Below are 22,500 nucleotides of genomic sequence, written 5' to 3' on the forward strand. Positions count from 1 at the left end.
CGCAGAGCTCGTGCTCTTAAGCAAACTCTTAACCAACTGAGCCATTCGGCCGGCCCCTCATAGCTTTATTTTTAAAATGAGGATCTTTCAAGTTTTACCCATTTTTTTCAATTGTTATGTCTTTTTAGTCTCTTAATCTTTGATTCTTCAAAAGAGTCTAGGCCAGTTCCCTCACCTCTGAATTAAGAAACTGGAGAATCGAATCCCCACATTCTGGATTTGTCTGATTATTTTCTCACCATATCATTGAACTTGTTCTTCTGTCCCGAATTTCCTATAAACGGAAAGTCAGGTCTAGAGACGTGATGAAGTTTCAGGGTAAGCATTTTTTGATCAGGATATTCCAGAAAACCACGAGGTCTTGCGGTTTCTCACAGGTCACTGTGAGCAAAGACTTGTGGGTGTGCCGAGAAGGGAATCTCAGCCTCACCCAGCTCCTTGGTCTGTATCCTGGCAGCATCCCTTCCTCGAAAGCCTGTGGGCCATTCACCAACTTCAACACCACCTGGGAGGTGGTCCCCAGCACGGTGGGCACCTTCCCGAGCTCGCTGCAGTCCCTGCTGTATGGCGTCACATCCGAAGCCTTCGCAGTGCCTTTCTTCATGATCATCTGGTGAGTGAGAACCCCCTGGTCCACGCGAGTATTTCCCACTGAGGCCCCTGGGCTGCTCTCCACGGGGGAGTGGGGGCTCCCCTGCCGCCCTCGATCTGTTACTGAGCTCTCTGAGCCTCAGTTTCCCATTTTGAAAACGGGTGCAATAACAGTAATTTTTTCAGAGGGTCATTGAGCAGGGTCAGTAAGATCCCACATGTAAGGCGCTTCACCCAACGTCTGACATAAAAACCCAGTTAACGTTACCTATTATTCATATTACTGACTATTTACAAAATCACTTGCTCTTCGAAAAAGGAACTGGATTACTGGGCAGAGAGATTATGAGAGTAGGGGCATGCACTTGAACCCTGGCTCTACCATTAATAAGCTGTATGGCCTTAGGTCATCTCACATCCTCTCTGAGCCTCAATTTCCTTACCTGGTAAATGAGGATAAGAATGGCCCGTGCCTCATAAGGTTGTGAGAAGCAGGGAATGTGGTGATGCCCGTGAAGCGCTTAGCAGAGGACCTTAAAGGCTCAGTAAATGACAAGTGTTACACATGAGGATGACAAGGGTCTTTGCTGCACAGTGATTAGTTTTGGGTGTTAAAGTAATTCTAATCACAAATGTGTACTGAGAGCTTACTGTGTGCTAGACATTGTTCTAATTACAGCCCATCCTCATTATTCACTGATTCCTTTTTTTTTTTTTTTCCTGTACTGTGAACGTGTCCACTCACTCACCTTGGGGAACCGTTCTTGTCCTTGGCTACGGGGACTTCCAAAAGAGCATCATTGGTGTCAGTGATTCCAATGGCCCCCATTTCCTCAGCCCCATCTGGGGAGATTGGACAGGAAACCACCTCCCCTTCATCGAATGAGCTTACCTGCTGTTTGCCTGGGGCCTTGTCCTCCACTCCAGTTGCCCTGCTCCCCAAAGATAATAACTTCAGCCACCCCCATGTGAGATCTGGGGCTGCATAGAAAACAGGAACCATTGCCAATTGCTTTTATTCAGAATTATATTATCTTAGGCTTGGGTGTTACGGTATTATCCCCATTGCACAGATGAAGCAACTGAGGCCAAAGAGATTTTACAGGGTTCATCACAGCCAGTTCAGGCCAAGCTGAGCTGACTTTCTGGACCATCTCCTTGTCTTTGCCTGTCACGTTGCATGTGCCAGGGGGAACATCAACAACTTTTACTATTAACTTTAAAAAGCAAGGCATACCTCAGTCTCTGCTGCCACTGCCTAATAAAAGCCCTCTGGCTGTTTCTGGTGCCCTCTGCTTGTGAGAGATGTGGGTTTTCTTTTTCTAGCTAAAGTAAAACTGTTCCAGGTAAAACGTGGTGGCTGTTTTTCTAGTGGCCTTCAAATAGAGCAAACTCCCCAGTGACCTCTCCGCCTTGTATTGCAGCCTCGTTATGTTTTATTTCATCGCCCTGGCTGGAGCACACAAGCGGGTAGTCATCCAGCTCCGAGAGCAGCTGTCCCTGGTAAGGAAGCACGCAGGCCCAGAGGGTCATGGCTGGGGACATCGACCCAGGACACCTGACGGAAAGTGGCACTTTTCCCAGGAACACTGAGGGCCCCCTCTCACCACCACTCCCCCAAAACTCTGCCTTCAGGCTGGGCCTCCTCCAACATCATTCATTCACTGACTTGCTCATTCCTTCTTTATATATATTGAGCATTATACTGTATTGGGTTACAGTGGTGAAGAAGGGAGATAAGACTGCTAAGGAAAAAAGATAAATTCTGATGGCGATAACTGCTAGAGTATGAAGAGAATAGAAACAAGGTAGTTAGCAGGACAAGTGGGCCCCTCTGCTGGTGTGGATGGCGGCCGCCGGAGGCCTCTTTGAGGAGGTGACATTGTATAGCTGAGACTTGAATGATGAGAGGGAGCCGATTATGGGAGGTCTTGTGGATGAGAGTAACAGACAGAGGCTATAGTGAGGGGATGAGTCGGGCCCTGCTGGGGGCCAGGAGGGAGGGTAGCCTGGCTGAGGAGACAAGAGGATGCTGGAATTACAGCCCGGGTCCCAGCACAGCCTGAGGGCTCTGGTCAGAGGTTTGGGTACAGCTCTGAGAATGATAGGAAGCCACTGGAGCGTGTGAAGTAGAAGCCTGATTTATATTTTTAAAAGATTATCGGTTGCTCTGTGGACAGGGGGCTGTGGAGGGGACAAGAGTGAAAGAGGCAGGCCAGCTTGGAGGCCACTACAATTGCCCACCGTTAAGGATCCTTGGCCTCGAGTCAGATGAGTAATTTATTAGGTCGAAATGATGATATTGTTTCCAAATATACCAAATGTTTTCTTGAACCTATTTCATTTTTTTTTTTTTTTTAGGAAAGTCGTGACAAGCGTTATCTAATCCAGAAACTAACAGAAGCCCAGAGGGATATGAGGAAGTGACTAGACCGATGGTGAAGATACTGCTGCATGTTGCGTATAAGCTGACTTAGTGACCTGCCGAGCCTACAAAGGCCACCTTTTTAGAGAAATATTTTTCTCTATTTTTTGAGAGAAATATTAAAAAAAATTTTTTTCTGGAGTTTTGTCCTGTCCTGAAGGTGCATGCAGCTCCGGTGGCCATGTTTACACAACCCAGCCCCTTCGCAGGGCTTTAGTGACTTAGAAAAGCAGGTTCAAAACCAAGTCTTTGCCTGTTGATCAGCCACTTGGTGACGCTACCAAAAAAGGACTTATGAAGCCATTGAAGCTTTTACACCAAACATGAAGGAGGAGACCTTTTATATTTGTAAAAGCTTCTGTGTGTCATCTTTTGTCAGCTGCAGAGGTCAGCCATTCATGAGGCTGGTTCTAGGGCTGTAGGCTCAGAAGTGTTCCTGAAGAAGTAGTAGTGACCCTTTCAACCGTTCTGTACACTTAAAATGAGATCTGATTTTTAAAATGTTTTCCATTTTTTATTTTTATGAAGAGAAAGCCTTGAGACGTGATTTCTGGAACCGACAGTGGAAATGTGGAGGAGGATGGTTATGTAAGGTCAGCGACTTGATGGTAATGAGAGAGAGAAAAACCATTCCTGCTGTGTAAGTCTGAATGGCCTAGACAGCGGTTCTCAACCTGTGGGTCGCGACCCCTTTGGGGGTCGAACGACCCTTTCACAGGGGTTGCCTAAGACCATCGGAAAACAAAAAAGATATTTACATTACGATTCAGAACTGTAGCAAAATTACAGTTATAGAGTAGCAACGAAAATAATTTTATGGTTGGGGGTCACCACAACATGAGGAACTGTATTAAGGGGTCGCGGCATTAGGAAGGTTGAGAACCGCTGGCCTAGAGAAAGCCTTCTGAGGAGAAGGATTGTTACAGGGTGGCAGCATTGATTAGTCAACTCCTGGGGCATTTCGCTGCCGCCGTATTACTCAGGGGAAAGCTGCCTTCAAGGGGCTGGATAGTCACAAGCCTTCAGTTCCCTTCCAGGGCTGATTTCAGAGACTTGGCAGAAAGTCCTGTGCCATCAACATGAAGAGACAAAATTTGTGTCTCACTCTTCCAAATGCCAGTTTCTTTCCTGCACTGAGGTCTTGATTTCTGAAGGACACTCATTTCAGAGCCAGGCCGGACAGGGATGTGAAGTATTTATTTGAGTCGTGGGTTTCTGTGCGTAACGGTTTTGGGGATGTGTGTTGCTGGCCTGCCTGTCCCAGTGGACCAAACTAGATTAAATATTGGTTTCTTAAATACACATATCCATATTTTAAAGGTTACTGTTGGTTTTCTTGTGCTTAATATTTTAAATGCACATGACTTTATGTTATGTTATAAAACATGCAATCTCAAGATTTCCATTACAGTAAAAACTGTATGCAATAAATACCTCATCATAAGCTTACTGAAATCCATAGCTCTGAACTTTTTAATGTGAGCCTAAGTTACTGTTTAATGTAGTCAGCGTTCATTTTTATGTCTTCAGAATCGTTTCTAAGTACTTCAGAATCGTTTCCAAAGTACTTGAGTTTTGTAACGGACCATGGGAGGCTTCCTTCTTTTCACTGGCTCTAAACCTCTCCTGGGGGTGCCCTGAAATTTCACGCTGGGTGCAGGTTTTAGAAAGTGCTGCTGTTAAGAACATTGCCTACCCCCACCATCCCCCATTACTGAAAAATGATTGGCTCTTTTGTCTGAGGTGCAAAGCAAGCTTACCATAGCTTACACATGTCTGTATACTTGTCCCTTTGCCAGATCATTTTCTTCCACAAAGTTAGCATTAACGGGATATTTTTGTACCTTTGAGACCAGTAAGCTTTTCAAGCTTTTTCTGTCTTGTTAAGGTTTATGACTTTTTTGTTGGTCATACATCTGCCTTTCTTGTGAGCAGCAGGTGGGACACTTTCAGAAAGAGCTAAAAAAATAATAATAATTTATAAAAGGCAGGATTCGATGAAGCTATCCTGGGGATCTCATATGTAGATGCTGACACAGAGCAGCAAGAAGAGGACCCCAAAGCCTATGAAGAGCGAGGCCACCAAGAAAATGAGGAGCTCTTTGTAAATGTCCTGAGTGAACTTGGTAGAGGTGATCTCATAAACCACCAGGTGATGAAGAACATGCCAATGGCTAACAGCACCACAATCCGATGGGGGAAGACAGCAGGTTCACTGGGCTGGTATCTCTGCTTATGGCCTTGAGCTCCATCTGACCATCCGGTTGTGATGCTCAAGGGTTGTGACTTTATCAGTCTAATAACTAGCATCATGGAATTTTGAGAAAATAAAAGTTCATTCCACCCTCACTTTTTAAAAATTCTAATTGTTGTCATGTCTGCCTGGTGTATTTATATAATGTTCTCGCCTTCATGCTTCTGAGGACAATCAGGTTTTCTGTGTGTGTGTGTGTGTGTGTGTGTGTGTGAGTGATAGAAACTCTGTTTTCTTTCCCCATTATAAAACTGATACTGAAATATGCTAATGTATTTAATAATGTAATTAATGGTAATTAGCAGTTAAATACTGCTAATTTGCATACCTTCTACTTGAATGTTTTTACATATTTTGATAACTTGAATAACTTCAAGTGATGTCTGTATAATTGTTTAAGTGCAGCTCTCACTAACCAATGTGCATTAAAACTACTGATTAAACAGTCTTGAACGTTTTTTAGTGTGGTTTTGTGTATTTGAATCCACGGAGGTCCCTTGTCAGCAAATAAGTAATCAGGGAAAACTCTAACAGTTTGTGAAGTTGCTCTTGGCCGTTCCCTAGAATCAGAGAGAAGAAAGAAGTGTTTAATTACAATCCAAAGGTGTAAAATAGAAAACGAAAGCCCCCTTCTCACAATCCCACCTCTCTGAAGTTACCTATAGTAAACCTTCCAGCTACACATTTTTTATTTTTTGCCCTCACATACATACTTTATACATTCGAAAAATTATTTCTGTTGCTTTGATCCCCAGAAGCAGGGTTGCTATATCAGTGGATATGCATTTTTAAAACATTTCCAACAAAAAGTTTCTCTTATGACTTCATTTTTAGAGCAGTTTTAGATTCACAGCAAAATCGAGAGGAGGGTACAAAGATTTCCCATATTCCCCCAGGTCCCCACACATACGCAGCCTCCCCCGTTGTCAGCCTCCCCCTTCAGAGTGGTACCTTTGTTACAACTGATGAACCTACATTAACACATTGGCTATGCACTTTTAAAAGGATGGTCTATGTTGCTAAATCTCCCCTCCTCACCCCATTCTCCAAGAAACCAATTTGCACTAATATAAGCCCACACTAATAGTAAAGTGGACACAAAAATAATGACATATGTTCTCTGTAGGAAACCTGAAAAATAGACAAAAGGAATAGGAAGGAATTTTAAGTCGTCTGTGAGCTTCAACACCTAGAGAAAACACTATTTGCCATGTGGTGAATTTAATTCTAGCATGTAATTTTTACTATTTTAAAGTGGATGTAGGATACAAATAGAGAAAAATCTTCCATGTTGATAAAGCAGAAAGTACGATGATTATGCCAATAAGTAATTCCCTCATGGTCTGTTTTCCCAGAAATTTAGGTGAGAAATCTTTACCGTATCTCTCTGAAAGAACAATTTAGCATTCTCATCTCCATGGCAACCCAAGGCTCCGTCACGCTGTCGAACTTCTGACTGATTGATAGTGACGGCATCCAATAGAATCTTTTCATTTGCCGCTCCCAACCAATCGAATGGAAGCAGGGCCTAGGGGCGTTTCCATCAACGCAAGTACGGGCAGCGTCTTCTTTACGTCTGTCTTGCGTCATCAGTCTGTGCCAAGGGTACGTTTGGCGCGCTTCGCTCAAAGGAGTGGTTGTCGCAATGGGCTGCGCTGGGGCTGTGGCGTCTTGCTCCCTGTGGCGGCTGCGTACGAGCGCCCCACGGCCCCTCTCAGGTAAAGGGGGAGCGCGGCTGCCACCCTCTTTGGGGTCGGCAAGCCAGGGAATTTTCGTCTGGGTTTTGGGTCGGAGAGGTCACGGGGGGCGGGGGACGTACAAGTACGTCACAGGGCGGCGACAGCGAGACGAAACCCTGATGAGGCCTGCCGTGAGCGGCGGGAATGCGGGGCGAGAAGGGGGTGGTTTTCAGCGGTGACGCTCTGAGGCGGCTCCTCAGGGTTGGCGCGCTGGGGAAGTGCACACCTGTGCCGTGACGTCACTACAGGTGTGGTCGGCTCTCCGGGCTGGAGACAGGTGGCGACCTTGAAAGTTCAGTGTCCCGGGGGTGTCTTGGCTGCTACCCCTCAGGGCTTTGCCAGGCAAAGCGTCGTCACGCGACCAGCAGCGCCTGCTTACCCCCGTTCCCACCCCCGAGTTTGCTAGAAATGCAGATTTTCAGGTCCCGGCCCTGACGCCCTGGGTCACAGAATCAGTCGTATTTTAACAAGCCCTTGAAATGATTTCGTATGCGTTAGAAAGTTGAAGAAGCAACAGGGTAGTGAAAGGAGCCATCGAATTTGGAGTAGGGAGACTTGGGTTTGGATCCTGGCTCCTTATTTCACGTGAGCTGCCTCGGAAAATTGTGAGGTCGTTTTCTCAAAATTAACTCGTTCGTGTAGCATCCTCAGAATGTTGCCTCATAGGAATACCACGTGTATTTTTTATTATTAAATGTTTTTTTTCCCCCGAGAACTCTGTTCCATTTTTAAATTAAATAATTTGAGGGAAACTAAATCCTTATGGTAATCTGATGACCAGTATCGCCTGCCCCAAATAGAAGAATCATAAAAAATAAGTATGCTGAAAACAAAAAGCTATTAAATTGTATTATATACTGTTGTCTAGCGAGGTTTGAGCCCCCAGACTATCTCTTTCTGGTAAAAAGGAGATTAGCAAGTGATAGGAAGTGTTCAAGTTATGTCAGTTGTAAGCTGAGGCAGTCTCCTTGATGAAATCAAAGGGATCTGAAGAGAATTTTAAAAAGAACAACTCTTACTCCATGGGTGTTTTGTAATGCAAGTTCATAAGTCCCATAAAACCGTCCCATATACCATTTAAAATCTCCCAGGTATCACTACTGAAATGTCTTTCACACTTTGGGAAAACACAAATACAAAATGATGCATTCGAGTGCTTCTGGCACTGAGCTTCAAGTTTATTTTTATTTTCTCGAATTTATTTAAAAGCGTGTGGCAATGCAGGCAAAGCTCAGAGGATTGTTGAACATGAATTTTAATGCTCCTTTATTGAGCCAGTGAGCATTACAAGAATCATTCGTTTCCATTTGTAAGGTTACTTTGATTCTTGTATCCCATTTTATCTTCATAACTCGGCAAGAGAAGTTTTAGTGTATGTTTTCCACTACAAAGGAAATGACCTGGTTATTACCGGTTTTATGTGTAAGAAATGGCGATTGTGATGTGTCTGAGGTTAGTGTTTGAGACAGAAGACGTATATTCTGACGCTCGCTCTGCCTTTTCGATGGTCCATTCATACTTATTAAAGACACCTTGCAGAGATTGTGAAAAGATAGGAATGACAAATGTTACAATACCCAATCCTTCACATACCACCCCAAATCCTTTATTAGGTGCCTGAATCTGGAACGCTGGTGCAGTGCTAGGGAACAGTCTGGTGTGTATTTAATATAAATAGAATCCTATCCATCAGAAGTCTGCTGCGTGATTGAACTCGTCCTATGGACTCAGCCCCTTGCTAATTTTCAGTAAATGATTTTTTAAAGGTGAGTACTGGGTTGTCTTTAAAATGCTTTCCCATTAACATGCGTTTGAATGGGAGTATCAAATGAAAGAACAAGGAGATGAGATTATTTCGAGAAAGAGAGCTAGCTCATCATTTTCAATTTCAATTCCTGAGCCCCGTTTTCTGTAAGGAGGTCAGATTGATGGAAGCAGCAGTCCTTGAACTTGGAGGCAAAAACTTAGAACAGGTTACCTTGACTTTGTCAAATGTCTCAAGTTCTCCGCATAAAAATATGGCCACGGACCAGAGTGACCCATTATCTAAAGGCACAGAACTGAGCAGTACGTTACACTTGGCAGAAGTTGGACTCCATCTAGTTCTTGGTGTCTAGTTCTTGGACTCCATCCAGTTTCTTGAGTCATATAGACTCAGTAGGATGGAGCAGGTTGTGCAAAAGCTGGGTCACAATGCTTCAGACCCCCATGTCATGTCCACGCTCTGTTGTTTCGAGTGAGGCATTTAAAACCCCACGTGACCAAAAGTTCAAATGCAGAACCACCCCACATTCCACCAGGCCTACCCAAGGGGGTAGTGTCCAAAACACTCAAGTCTTAAATGAAAAAATTGCAGATGTGCCCGAAATGAAATTCTGGGTGTTGAAGTTAGCTTAAATGAAAAGCAGTATCTATGAAAGACATACTAGTCACACATAAGAGCCTTGGAACATACCTCAAGGTGGTAGCAGCACAGGTCAGAGTTCACATTACAAACTGAATGGTCTGTCTGGGTCTCCATTTCCGTATCTGCAAAATGGGGTGATAACACCTTATTATTAACCTTCTAACTAAACACACTATTAAAAACCTTCTCTTAGGGGAAAAAACTTTTGGGACGCCCTCATACAAGGCTCAGAGAATAAATCAAGTTGTTACTGTTATATTAGAAGATTTTGAAAGACAATATCAAGTCTGTCCTAAAGAATTTACATTGTGAAGGTGAGAAGAGTTCGGTTGAAGTATCAGTGTAAATCTTGAGTACCAAGAGCTAGGTGATGCACCACAATGAGGTGAAACCTGAGTTCTGAGGCTCAGTTCTCAACATCAGATGCCCCTGGGTGCGGGCATTTGAAGAGAATGTAAATCTATGGTTCTCAGCCTGCCTTGGCTGCAGAGAAGACTCTTGCACAGAGCTTTTTAAAAACATCAGTGCCCCCCTCCCAGAGATCGGCTGGGGAGGAGCATCCGTAGTTTTGAAAGCTCCCTCGGAGGTTCTGTGCGGCAGGCTTGGGAACGAAGTGGGCCAGGAGTGGGTGGGTGACCTTGAGAACCACGCCCATCTAGAGACAGTTTGCCACATTAAACTGCCTGGAGAGAAGACAGGCTTAGAATTTCCAGATCCTCATACTCTTCAAGTGAAGCCAGAAATCCAGATCTTTAGCTAAAAATCTTCTGTTTTAAGTGTTGGTGACTAATTCACTTTTTTAAAAAAACACTGCAGGCTAAACAAGACGCTGATGGGCATATATGGACCTGCAGGGAACTCATTTGTGCCCTTTGTTTTAAGGTGTCCTTTCTTCCGTGTGTAAAAAGAAACATCTCAATTTTACAAACGCTTGCATTGCAGGTTATGGAAGAAGGATCAGTGTCAGGTTTTGCAGTTCAGGAATGATCTCAGATGATATCAATCGGGCAGCGGTGCACCGAATACTCCGGGTGGATCACGCAGGGGAATATGGAGCGAACCGCATCTATGCAGGGCAGATGGCTGTCCTGGGGCGGACAAGTGTCGGGCCAGTCATTCAGGTGGGTGCTGCTTTCTCTCTCAGCCTGGTCTGCTGAATGGGGAGGGGACGGGGGAGGCTCCAAAGGCCTTCAGGTAATGTGTCACATTAGGTCTTGTATTCTCAAGGGACATGCTGTTGTCCCCAAGAGAGTGAAAATTGGATATTGGGGAGGGGGCAGCATATTTTTTTTAAGTATGGAGCACAGATGGACATGTAGTACATAAACAGATACACGGTATATCTGTAGTCTTAAAGTTTCGTGATGGGGGCAGATGATAATGAAAAAGGGGTTGAGAAGCACCACGTTAGATGAAAGTAGCAGTTGCTGAGAGGCTGTGGTCCTGCCCCCAGTGGAGATATTTTATACTGAGACACAGAGGGAGGGGCCTGGGCTTTGCAGTCACACTGACCTGGTTTCACATTCCAGCTCTTCCCACCTCCTACCTGTGTGACCTTGGGGAAGTCACATGACCTCTGGGTCTCCATTTCCATATCTGCAACATGGGCTGATAACACCTACCTCATTGGGTTTTGGTGAGGAATAAATGAGCTGCTATAGAACAGCTAATACCATGCCTGGCATGTAACAGACACTTGCACAAGTTAAATTGCCTGCTCTGAGTCCTAGGAAAAGTTGCTTAACCTCTCTGTACCTCGCTTGCTTTATCTGTATAATGGGGATAATGATAGTTTGTCCTTCACAGAGCAGTTGTGCAGCCTAAATAAGCTGCCCACATGAAGCTCTTTGAGAGTGCCTGGCACTGGAGTGCCTTTGTTAGCTGTTCCTATCATCCCTCCTTTCTCCTTTGTGGTAAATGATACCTACATGCCAGCTATCTGGAAGGAAACTCCACGATAGCTAATAATAGCTAACAGCTAAGCTACACAATAGCTAATTCTGCCCTCCTGATTTGGAAATGAGCTAAACATCTCATTCCCAGGGGTGTGGACCCATCCTTGAATAGGTTTGTCGTGGGTCTGAGGGGCTTTGGCCAGAGCCATGGTTCATGGACAGGGCATGTAGCTTCCTTGGGGTATAGCAGGCGGCCTCTATAGAATGCTGACATATCTTCATTGTTATGTTTCTTACAGAAAATGTGGGATCAAGAAAAGGATCACTTGAAAAAGTTCAATGAGTTGATGGTTACATTCAGGGTCCGGCCGACGGTTCTGATGCCCTTTTGGAACGTGGTGGGGTTTGCACTGGGTGTGTGTCTGTCCAGAAGAGCTTATGGGGGCTGAGGGGTCTGGGATGATTAAATCATTTAGGTTTCACTTCACAGTTCTTGCTTAATATTTTTCTAAAGTTAAGTTGACTTATTTTTTTCACTTAAATTTGTTTAAGTTAGTATCTTAAAATCATAGTTTTATAAATAGAAGGTACAGTAATAATAATTAACGGGGGGAGGGGGAAGTTAGAGTAATTCAATTGTAGCCTGATAATGTGCCCTGATAAAGGTTCTAAACCTGAGCTCTGGTCTTTTTTTTTTTTTTTTTTTTAGCTGAGCCATCCTGCCACCTGTTGGCAGCTCAGCTCTGGCCGGGACTCGAACTGTTGTTGCTCAGAGCTTGCACCCTTGAGCGAGCTCTTAACCAACTGAGCCACTCGGCCGGCCCTTCTGCTCACTTTTAAAGAGGGAGAGAGTAAATGGTACAGGAGAATCAGAGACATGCCCCAAACGATGACTTTCTCCTTGTGTAATCAGAAGGCTTTGAAAAGAGAAGAGCATTCTCACTGTGTGATTCAAGGTTTCACACTGTGACCTGGTACCACCTAGGACAGTGGTTTCAACGTGGGCAAGCTGCCCCCGAGGATACTTGGCAAAATCTAGAGACCTTTTTGGTGTCCCGTCTAGGGATGCCACCAGCCTCTGGTGGATAGAAGCCAGGGATGCTGCTAAACATGGTGGCCCCCACAGCAAGGCTTGGTTCAGCCCAAAGTTCCCAGTGCCAGGTTGACAGGCCCTGGTCCCTTACGCGTGTATCAGTCCCATCCTCTACTGTTCGGGTTTGACCATTCCAGGCGCGGGAACCGCCCTGCTTGGGAAGGAGGGAGCGATGGCTTGCACCGTGGCCGTGGAGGAATCTATCGCACATCACTACAACAACCAGATCAGGACACTGATGGAGGAGGACCCCGAGAAGTACGAGGAGCTGCTTCAGGTGTGTGGCTGCCCTGTGGGGAGGGGCTGGTGAAGGGCACCGGGCAGACAGCAGTTGGTAAGACGAGAAAAGCAGAATGTGAAGCACCTTAGAAGTGTAGACAAGCGCGCTGAGGCACAGAGAGCTGACGCCACATGCCCTGGTCACACGCTCGGGCAGAGCTGGGACTAGAACCCGTGTGTCCTGAGCCTGGGCCTGTATTCCCTCCACTTCAGGGTTTTTGGTAGATCTGAGCAAATGCTGCGAGCACGAACCCAGATCAAATACATGAACTAAGATACCTTCATTTAAGCTTCCACGGCAGATCAGGAAACTGGTTCATTTTTTAAATCGGGTTGGTAAACCGTGGCCTGTGGCCACTACTTGTTTCTGTCAATAAAGTTTTGTGGGGACACAGTCACACCGACACATTAACATGTCCGTGGCTGCTGCACCTCTACAGCGGCATAGTCGAGTAGCTGCGATGGGGACTCCATAGCATCCAAGTTTGCCTGCCGCTGTCTTAGACAATCATAGAAGGCTTTAGCCTCCAAGAAAGCCAGGACAGCAGGAGAGTTGGGGTGCTGACTTGCTTATATTTCTTTAACAAGGTGATAAGGAAGTTTCGGGATGAAGAGCTCGAGCACCATGACACAGGCCTTGAACACGATGCAGAACTGGTGAGCCCTCCCTTCACTGTTCGCGTGTGGTGCTCTGGGCATCTTCTTTGGAAGGTGGAGGGGCAGGAAGGCTCCTCTTCCCAGAACAATTGATTTCCACATGACCGCCAAAGACAGCAGGGCACGGCTTTGGCGGAAAGCCTGCAAACGCATTGCTCCCAGTCGGGAATCTCGTTTCTTGCTCCCTCCCTCATCCTCTTCCCTAGCGGTTCCGTTTCCCATCTGGGGAGAAACCAGACAGCTCAGCGCTCTGGCAGTAGCGGAGGCATTCTCATGTTTTGAATAGATTTCTTTTTTCCCCCCAAATTTAAAATGAATTGTTTCTTAGCTCTTATTTCCTACCCAGAGAAGTCCCAGCCGTGCCATGCCAGGCCTGTATCTCACAACTGACAGTGAACATAGATCGTGTTTCTTTTGTTTGCTCATTGCTAACAGGCTCCAGCGTATGCCATTTTGAAGAGGGTTATCCAGGCTGGATGCAGCGCCGCGATATATTTATCAGAAAGATTTTAAGGTATGTCCACTTTTCCCTGTCTATAAAAGATGATAGTAATTTAACAGGTGACATTGGCAGAAAAGAAAATGTTCAGTTGTGACAGAGCAAAGGCTTGGTGCCTGATGCGCATGCGTAGAAGCCAACACGAGGACCTCGGGCTTTCGAGAAAAGAAGAGGCTTTATTGCGAGGTCCACCGGCAGTGAGATAGGAGGCAAGCCCATACCTGTCTCCACGACCCAGGGTTTTTGGGCTCCATGTAAAGGAAGCAGCGGGGGATACTGTGCATGTTCTGTGGAGTTCCACTGATTCAGCATAATGAGAGCCTACTTTGAAGGTGTTTGAAAATCTGAGCTTTTCATGCATCGCATGTTTGAATTCGGGGGTGGTGCGTGTAGTCCGTAGTTGATTTTGAGCCGTTGATGTTGAAAGGTTATTATAGGGCGAGTGCTTTTCTCTAGTGTCTGTCCAACTATCAGATGGCGTGATCTGCGGCCTTGTTTTCTTATCTCTCAAAAACAACTTGGCAACTCGTTAGAAACAGGACGAGGCCAGGTTAGGCCGGTTCTGAGGTTACGTTATTGTTACGTGAATTTTAATAAGCTACAAGAGTTTTTTTATTAATAAAACTCGCCATATTTTTTCTGTGCTGTTTTAAGTCGTAAGGCTGACAGTGCACCAGGTGTATTCACATTATAGCAAACGAAGTTGGTCCTTGTTTGGTCGGTAGCTAATTTTTTCCTAAAACATCAAGGATGAATCATTAGGAAAGTAACAGGAATCTAAGAGAAAACTATTAGAGTTTACTGGTAACAGAAGGTAAGTTAAAGCACAGGGGTGTTTAATATTGACAAAGCAAGACTGCCAAGTTTATCAAGTAAGTGGAAGACTGCCATTGTTTCTGTTTTGAATTGTGGATTGAGGACAGGTTACTTCCACCAGAGAATATACTAAGTTGTGGATTATTTGCGAAGTTGCATTATGATCATTTTCTTTAGGTCTGTTTCCAAAAGAATGGACCAACATGGTCTAAAATTTACATACTTTGTAGAAATCTTTTGTGATTTGCAAATTTCCCCATAATTTATGACAACCTTGGTCCGTGGTTCTTCTCTCTGACCGCACCTTAGAATGTCCTGAGGAGCTTTTTAAAAACTGTGAGATCGTAAATCAAAGATACTGGTTTAGAATGGCTTCCAGTGGTTTCCAGGTGATTCTAGTGTGAGTCTGGACTGGGACCCCCTTGGCCCCAGCTTGCACAGTAAGCGTCTTGTGGTGAAGAACGTGTCATGAAGGCTGTGTGCTGTCCACCAGTGCCCCGGGTTTCATCAGCTCTGCATGGCGGGGGGGTGACCTGCCTCAGTGGGGTCCAGTTTTGAAGGACAGTGGGCGCTGCCATAGTTTGGATTAGTCCTCTCTTTTCTTAAACCAAGAGTGAGTTTAATTTTATGTGCTCAAGTAAATCAGTCTTACGATGATAACTGCAGTAAATTAAACCTGGGAGAGGATGGTTAAAGACCATTTGAGTTACACACAGTCATCTGGGGTGTGATTGAGTGGAGTTGGTGAAAAGCTGAGTTCCTTCCTATGCAGCTACTGCCTTGTGTCTGTTATTTTATACGTGCACACTGTGTGTCTTTCCGTGTAAGACCATGAGTTTCTTGAGGGCAAAACATCTTTTCCAGTTCTTGGTACAATGTAGGTGCCCATTTAAAGGAAGGGAGATGAGGAGGGAAGGAGAAGGCAAAGGAAAGGAGCAGAAAGGAGAAGGGGAGGGAAGGAGCAGCGTGTTTAAGCAGCTGCAGAACTGCTGTGGAGTCCTGGGCCCTTCTGCCTCTCCTCTCAGTCTCTGGCTGCGCCGGGTTCCAGGCCGAGGTCCTTGGCCCTACCTGCCCATCATCTTTTCTTGCTGTTTCATCCCATCGTGGGGCTGATTCCTTCACATGTGTATCTCCACCCCAGATTTCTCATTTTCAAAGATCCCACTTCCTACCCAACCTCTCCTCTTGGAAGCCGAAGAGAATCTGAAGCACCGCCGGCCCCACGCTGAACTCGCGTCCCCTCTCTGCTTCCCCAGTGGCTTTCCCCATCACAATGAATGGCAGTTCTGTCCTGTGGTTCTCAGGCCGGAGTCTCTGGCGTCACCTTGGATGCCTGCCTCCATCACACTCCCATCCAGTTGACCCGGCCATCCTGTGGGCTTCGCCAAACCCTTTCCACTGCCTGCACTGCTGCCACTCAGGGACCAGCCACCCTCCGCTCGCACCTGCATTATGTGAGAGGCCTCCTAACTCTCCTTCCTGCCTTACCTTTGTTCTCCCACAGTCCATTCTCCACCCAGCAGGCAGGGTGATCCTTCCACCCGTAAGCCAGACCATGTCATTCTCAGCTCAGAACCTCCCAGTGGCTTTTCCCAGTTTTCTCAGCCTGAATGTCAAAGTCTGTAAAATGGTTTACAAGACCCTATGTGATCCTGTTCCCTGTCCTCCCTCTGCTCCAGCCTGCAGGCCCACTCCTGCGTATGGTCTTTGCAGTGGCTGCCCTCCCCCGGAATGTTCTTTCCCAGATAGCCACATGGTCAAGTCCCTCAGCAACTCCTAAGGTTTTGCTCAAACGTCACCTTTCCAAGGAGGCCACCCTGACCGCCTTTTTCACAACTGCAAACCCCACCCCCTGCTCCACTCTGCACTATTTCCCTCCATCATACTTAGCACCTTCTAGCATATTATATAATGTACCGATGTGTTTCATTTCTTGTGTGTTTCTCCCTGCAAGAATGTAATAAGCTCTGCCGGGCAGGAATCCTTGTTTTAATTACTGACACATAATAGGTGCTCAAAACATAGTTATTGATGGGAATGAATGAAGAAAGAGTGCTCCCTTGTCAGAAATCATTTCCACATAACTAGTAATTCGGGACTACTCCTGTGTGCTGCTCAGCAAAATTCAGCGGATGTTGATTGTGAGGATGCCACCAAGCCATGCTGGGCCCCTGGGTCCCTGGTCTGTACAAATTGTTTTACCATAAAACTCAAAATCTTGGGCCGGCTGAGTGGTGTGATGGTTAAGAACTCGCTTGGGATGCCAGAGGGCCCTGGTTCGGATCCCACATATGAGGGCCAGTGACACTGCCCTCCACAGCTAAGATGCTGAACAACAGCTCAACCTGGAGCTGGGCTGCTGTAAGTCGCCGGCGAAGGCATGGGCTGCAGTCCCTGTGGCAGTGGGTTGCCATGGGCTACCGTGTGTAGCCAGCAGCCAGCGTGAGCGGCCAGCAGCCGCAGTAAGCGGCCGTCCAGAAGCCGGCGACTGATCTGCCTCGTCCGGGAAGAGTGCAATGATGGTGCCAACTTGGGCCAGTGAAGCAGCATCCTCCACAACTAGACTGAAGAACAAAAGGACAGCAACTTGTCTGTTCCCCTTCCCCCAATTCCCCAGCACTGTTCCCATCCCCCCAATTCCCCAATAAAAATCTTAAAAAAAATAAATTAAACAAACAAACAAACAAACAAAAAAAACAAAACTCAAAATCTTGCAGCCAGGGGTGAAAAGAAAGAAAAGATGCTACCAGGAAACCAAAGGAAGGCCATTCTTTATACTTTCTGCTGATGATTAAAAAAAAAAAAAAAGAAATACAGACTGGCTATCCACACAAAAGAATCAGTTTAGACCCTTACTTCACAGCACATACAAAAATTAACTCAAAATGGACTAAGAATCTAAATGTTAATGCTAAAACTCTAAAGCTCTTAGACGAAAATATAGGGGTAAATCTATGCGACCTTGAATTAGGCAACAGTTTCTTAGATATGACACCAAAAGCACATACAATAAAAGAAAATAAATTGGACTTGGTCAAAATAAAAACTTTTGTGCTTTGAAGGACACGACATGTCAAGAGTGAAAGATAACTCACAGAATGGGAGAAAATATTTGCAAATCATATATCTGATAAGGGATTTGTACCTAGAATATGTAAAGAACTCTTACAACTCAACTGTAAGACAAATAGCCCAATTAAAACCAGGCAAAGGATTTGCATAGACATGGCTCCAAAGAAGACATGCAAATTGCCAATAAGCACATGAAAAGGTGCTGAACATCATTAGCCATTAGAGAAAACACAATGAGATACCACTTCCCACCCACTAGGCTGGCTATCATCAAAAAGACAATCAAAAAGAAAATAATAAATGTTGGTGAGGATGTGGAGAAAGTGGAATTCTCACACACCACTGCTAGGATTGTAAAATGTTGGAGCCCCTTTTGGAAAATGGTCTGGCAGTTCCTCAGACAGTTAAACAGAAATGATGGTCATAGAATTAATGGTATGACACAACAACTCCTCTTCAACGTATAAACCCAAAAGGAATGAAAAACGTATGTTCAAACAGATACTCGTACATGAATATTCGTAGCAACATTACCCATAATAGCCAAAAAGTAGAAAGGACCGAAACGTCTATTAGCTGATGAATAGATAACCAAAATGTGGTCTGTCCATACACTGGAATATTATTCAGCCATAAAAGGAATGAAGTTCTGACACCTGCTACAATATGAATGGACCTTAAAAACCATGGTGCTTGGGTACCAAGTTTCAGTCTGGAAAGATGAAAATAGTTATGGAGGTGGATGGTGGTGATGGTCACACAACAGTGTCCGTAATGCCACTGAACGCTACACATAAAAATGGTTAAGATGGTAAATTTTATGTTCCATGTATTTTACCACAATAATAATAATAATTATTATGCTACAGTGAAGGAAGCCAGACACAAAAGGCCACATATTGCATGGTTCCATTTATATGAGATGTCCAGAACAGGCAAACCCACAGACACAGAAAATAGACCTGGTTGCCTGGGGCTGCCAACGATGGGGAGAAAGGGGAATAGCTTCTCATGGACATGGGGTTTCTTTTTGTGGTGATGAATGTTCTGGAATTAGATGGTGATGATTGCACAACCTTGTGAATACACTAAGAACCACTGAATCGTACACTTCAAAGAGGTGAAGCTTATGGTATGTGAGTCCTAGCAATAAAGCGATCCAGGACTTAAGAGTTTTAGGCTGTCTTTGAAAGCAAATTTCTATCCAGGCTGTTGAATGGGGAAACGCTTTCTCTGATGGACTCCCCTTCAAGCTATTTGAGCATCTAGAAGCTGCTTTTGTAAGCATTGCAGCCTGGAGTCAGAGGCATATGAAGGCCTTGGTACGATCCTGATGAGAAGCTCAGAGTTGCTGCTGTTTGTTTAGCGTCCCTTTGGGAATCGAGGGCTGATGTCTTGTGCTTCCGAGAGCTTCCAGAACAAGACCAGAGAGATTTTCTGAGGCCCTCCTCTGATTGTTTTTTATTTCATTACAGCTTGTCCTCGTGTATTAACAAGGTAATCTTGTCTGCCCCTTACTTTACGGCTCTGACCTTTCAGGGGAAATGTGATTTTAAAATTGGACACCACCCAAGGATGATGCCAGGATGACAAAGGATGTTATTCTTGCAAGCAGTACAGCTCCAAAGACGTGATCAGAGCTATTGTTCTTTGTATGTGTTTGATTCCCTCTCAGTGTGGCCAGGGACCAACAGCAGTGGGAGCACCTGGGAGCATGTGGAAATACAGAACTTCGGGCTCCTCCCCAGACCTACTAAATCACAGTATGCATTTTAACAAGATGTGGTGGTTTTAAAGTACGTCCACAAATTCTTTGGTACTCCTCTGTTCAGTGGAACCTAATTCTCCTTGCCTCGAGTGTGGGCTGTACTGTACTTAGTGACTTGTTTCTAACAAACAGAATGTAGTGGAAATGGTGGAGTGTGACTTCCAAGGCTTCTGGGTCACAAAAGACATTGCAGCTTGCATCTTTCTCTCCAGGATCACTTAGTTGGGGTGGGAAGCCAGCTGCCATGTGGTGAGCACACTCAGCAGTTCATCTGTAGAGAGGGTCACATGGCCAAGAACTGAGGCCCCTGGGCAACTGCCATGTTTGTGCGACATCTTGGAAGTGAATCCATCAGCCCCAGTCAAGCCTTTGGATGACAGCAGCCAAGATCTTGACTTCAGCCTCGTGAGGAGACCCAGAGCCGGAACCACCCAGCTAAGTCACTCCTGAATCCCTGAATCTCAGCAACCATGTTAGATAATAATCGTGTGTGGTTTTCAGCTGCAGAGTTTGAGGCTTATTTGTTACACAGCAGTAGATGACAATCACACATTTCCAGGCGATTGGGAAGCACAGTCAGGTTTGAGAAGCATTGAATTAGACCATAAATTCCCGGAAGGCAGAGACCATCGTTTCTGTGTCTTCAGAGCTTAGCGCAATGCCCGAAACTCAGTAAATTGTCTTAGACTAACCACAAAGTCAAGTTGCCCTGTTTTAAAAAAACGACAACTGTTTGTAATGCGTGTATGCACATGGTGAAATATCCCAACAGCGCTGAAGCTTATTTACAGCCACAAGTCAACCTCCCTGCGGACGGCCTGTGAGTTACCAGAAACCTGACCACTTGCCTGAGTTTGTGATTAATTGTTAGCAACCCGTCACTTAAGATAGTACATTTTTTTCTATGACTTCCAAAAGTAATGCCTCAAAATCAAATAATATAAACTGCATATAAGAAAGAAAAGAAAAAAGAAAGTGCCCCTAAGCTACCGAGCCTCTTCTTCCTCTCTTCCCCTGTCAGTGGACATTTGGATTATTAATAACAGACTTTGGGGACCTCTCATGCGTCAAGGGGTCCACCTCTGAACGTAGTTTCCATGGAACTTCAGGAGGGACCCCTTGAGGCTCTTAACCCTTTTGGAGATGCCACACCTACGTGGGAACAGGTTAAAAACTACGGACCCTCAGCCAGGGCCTCCTTTAGGTCCTCCTGCATGCCTCTTGATCCTGGTGGTTTGAGAAGAAAAATCTGACCTTTCCCAGGGGAGAGGAACAAAAGAAACCTTTCCTCCAAACTGCCTTTTCTGGCTCTGCCTGAGCACAAAGCGCTTTCTGTTGAATATGTTTTCAAAGGTTTAAAAGGCCCCCCTTGCCTTTGGGGACGTGTTTCTTCCCACTCTTGCCTCCTGAAATGGCAGCCCTGCAGGGCTGTGACAGAGCACGACGGGCCCTTTGATCCTGGATGCTGTAGGAATGAGTGCTCCTGGGCGCCTCAAGGGCAAGGAAGGTCTCTGGCTTCCCGGCGCCCGCCTGCTGCCACCAGAGGGCACCCTCTCCCCAGACTCCCAAGTCCCCGCAGGCCCGCACCAACCCAGCTTGTCATTTTCAGAATGTCATGGACAATGCCTGGCGAGCGAAGCCAGGTGATTGCTACGTGTTGTGAAAATCTGGCCCCATAATCCCACCTCCTGACCTCCGCCCTTGGAACTGAGTGGAATGTCACCTTTGCCCGCTGCAAGATGCGAAGGTCTCAGCTGGCTGTCCCCGCTCTGCGCTTGGCCACTGACGTGAGCGTCCTCATCAGGGCGGAGGAATTTTCTTTTACAGAAAAGAGGAGAAGGGGGTTTGGGGTGGGAGGGCAGCGATGAGTCTCTGTTCACCATACCACATGGAGAAACCAGCTTCGGGCACCAAGCAGTGTCCAAGTGGCCGCACTGAGCCCTTATTCATAGTTGGCACCTCTCCCCGGACCCGCCTGGCTCAGCCACACCCTCCTGCCATCCACATATCCTGCCCTTCTCTGATGAAGGCCCTTCACCCTTTCAGACCCCCCTGTCTCCTAGGTGGAGCCATCCCACCTCCCCTGCCACCCCTGCATTCCCCAGCTTCCTGCGTTGATGTCGCATTCTATCACTGTGTGGCGGCTCCCTGCTTTCCTGCTCTGTCTCCAGCCTGCCAGCGAGCTTCTCAAAGTCAGGGGCTGTCCCCAGCACCTGGAGCATAGCGGGCCCTCAGCCAACTTTTGATAAACGAATCTTAAGTTAAACAAAAAACAAAAACAAAAACGTGGGCTCATTGAATGGAACAGGATGAGTTGAAACAAGTGATTACAGGTACTGACAGATGATCTGATCTCAGTGTGAACACACCTAGAAACTTCTGGATGAAAGTCTGAAGTGGGGAAGGTGGGTCCACCCTGTGAGTGTCCTTCAGTCCTCTTGTCCGTCTGCACCCCAAACCCAGCCCGGCAAACACTGCACCTGAAACCGTGTCTCAGTTCTGCTCCCTCACAGTGCTTCTGATTTATTTATTGAGAATACTTGGTTCCCTTTCTTGTTTAAAATCTCAGTTACATTTCCAGTTGCACGGCATTTCATAATGTGTAATCCTGGATTTCTTAACTAGGTGTGTATATCAGAATGAATTTAAGATTAAGAACAGATTACAGCTTCCCCCCCCTCCCCACCACACCCCAGTCCTACCGAAGCAGACGCTGTGGGGTTGGGCCTAAGGGATGGATAGAGTTTAAAAACTCATGCAGGGGCTCGATGTGCATCTCTGGTTAAGAGTCACCGCTTTGACTCCACAAGGGCTTTATTTTAAATCTGCCTCTGGATGGATACTCCCCCCTGCTTTCCATCCCACTGTCTGGGCCGAGCGAGTCAGGGTTTCCATTCTGTCCACTTTTCCTGCACTGTTTTCTGCTAAGATGTGATTTGTTGTTCCGATTTTCTCCAGCCCCTTCGGTGCCGTGACAGCTGGAAACATGTTGCAGACCAAGTTTG

General features: G+C 45.9%; 2 protein-coding genes and 1 pseudogene across 10 annotated transcripts in view; 2 read left to right on the top strand and 1 right to left on the bottom strand.

Annotated features, from left to right (window-relative positions):
• The window catches only part of TMC7 (transmembrane channel like 7), a 75,239-nt gene extending 71,492 nt beyond the window's left edge, over positions 1-3,747 (top strand). The window contains exons 9-11 of the mRNA XM_019666884.1: positions 458-613; positions 2,016-2,094; positions 2,953-3,747. Of these exons, the coding sequence (XP_019522429.1) occupies positions 458-613; positions 2,016-2,094; positions 2,953-3,018 (301 nt within the window). The 3' untranslated portion in view covers positions 3,019-3,747. The remainder of the gene's footprint in view (positions 1-457; positions 614-2,015; positions 2,095-2,952) is intronic.
• Positions 3,748-3,841: 94 nt separating this feature from the next.
• LOC109395670 (transmembrane protein 258 pseudogene) lies at positions 3,842-5,696 on the bottom strand (annotated as a pseudogene).
• A 1,164-nt stretch (positions 5,697-6,860) lies between these two features.
• Positions 6,861-22,500, top strand: part of COQ7 (coenzyme Q7, hydroxylase) — a 17,155-nt gene continuing 1,515 nt past the window's right edge. Inside the window, exons 1-8 of one of the 9 annotated variants that reach the window (XM_019666923.1) lie at positions 6,902-6,988; positions 8,623-8,775; positions 10,359-10,537; positions 11,611-11,725; positions 12,542-12,681; positions 13,272-13,340; positions 13,776-13,854; positions 22,454-22,500. The exon at positions 22,454-22,500 is cut by the window's right edge and continues 1,515 nt beyond it. In XM_019666923.1, coding sequence (XP_019522468.1) covers positions 10,400-10,537; positions 11,611-11,725; positions 12,542-12,681; positions 13,272-13,340; positions 13,776-13,853 — 540 coding nt within the window. In that variant the 5' untranslated portion in view covers positions 6,902-6,988; positions 8,623-8,775; positions 10,359-10,399 and the 3' untranslated portion in view covers position 13,854; positions 22,454-22,500. Of the gene's footprint in view, positions 6,989-7,138; positions 7,258-8,622; positions 8,776-10,358; positions 10,538-11,610; positions 11,726-12,541; positions 12,682-13,271; positions 13,341-13,775; positions 13,855-15,796; positions 16,933-19,202; positions 19,996-22,453 lie in introns of those variants that run through there. The other 8 variants (XM_019666924.1, XM_019666916.1, XM_019666918.1 and 5 more) reach the window with 8 other exon arrangements.

The sequence above is a fragment of the Hipposideros armiger genome, unplaced genomic scaffold (genome assembly GCF_001890085.2).
Source record: "Hipposideros armiger isolate ML-2016 unplaced genomic scaffold, ASM189008v1 scaffold_480, whole genome shotgun sequence".
Lineage (NCBI taxonomy): Eukaryota > Metazoa > Chordata > Mammalia > Chiroptera > Hipposideridae > Hipposideros > Hipposideros armiger.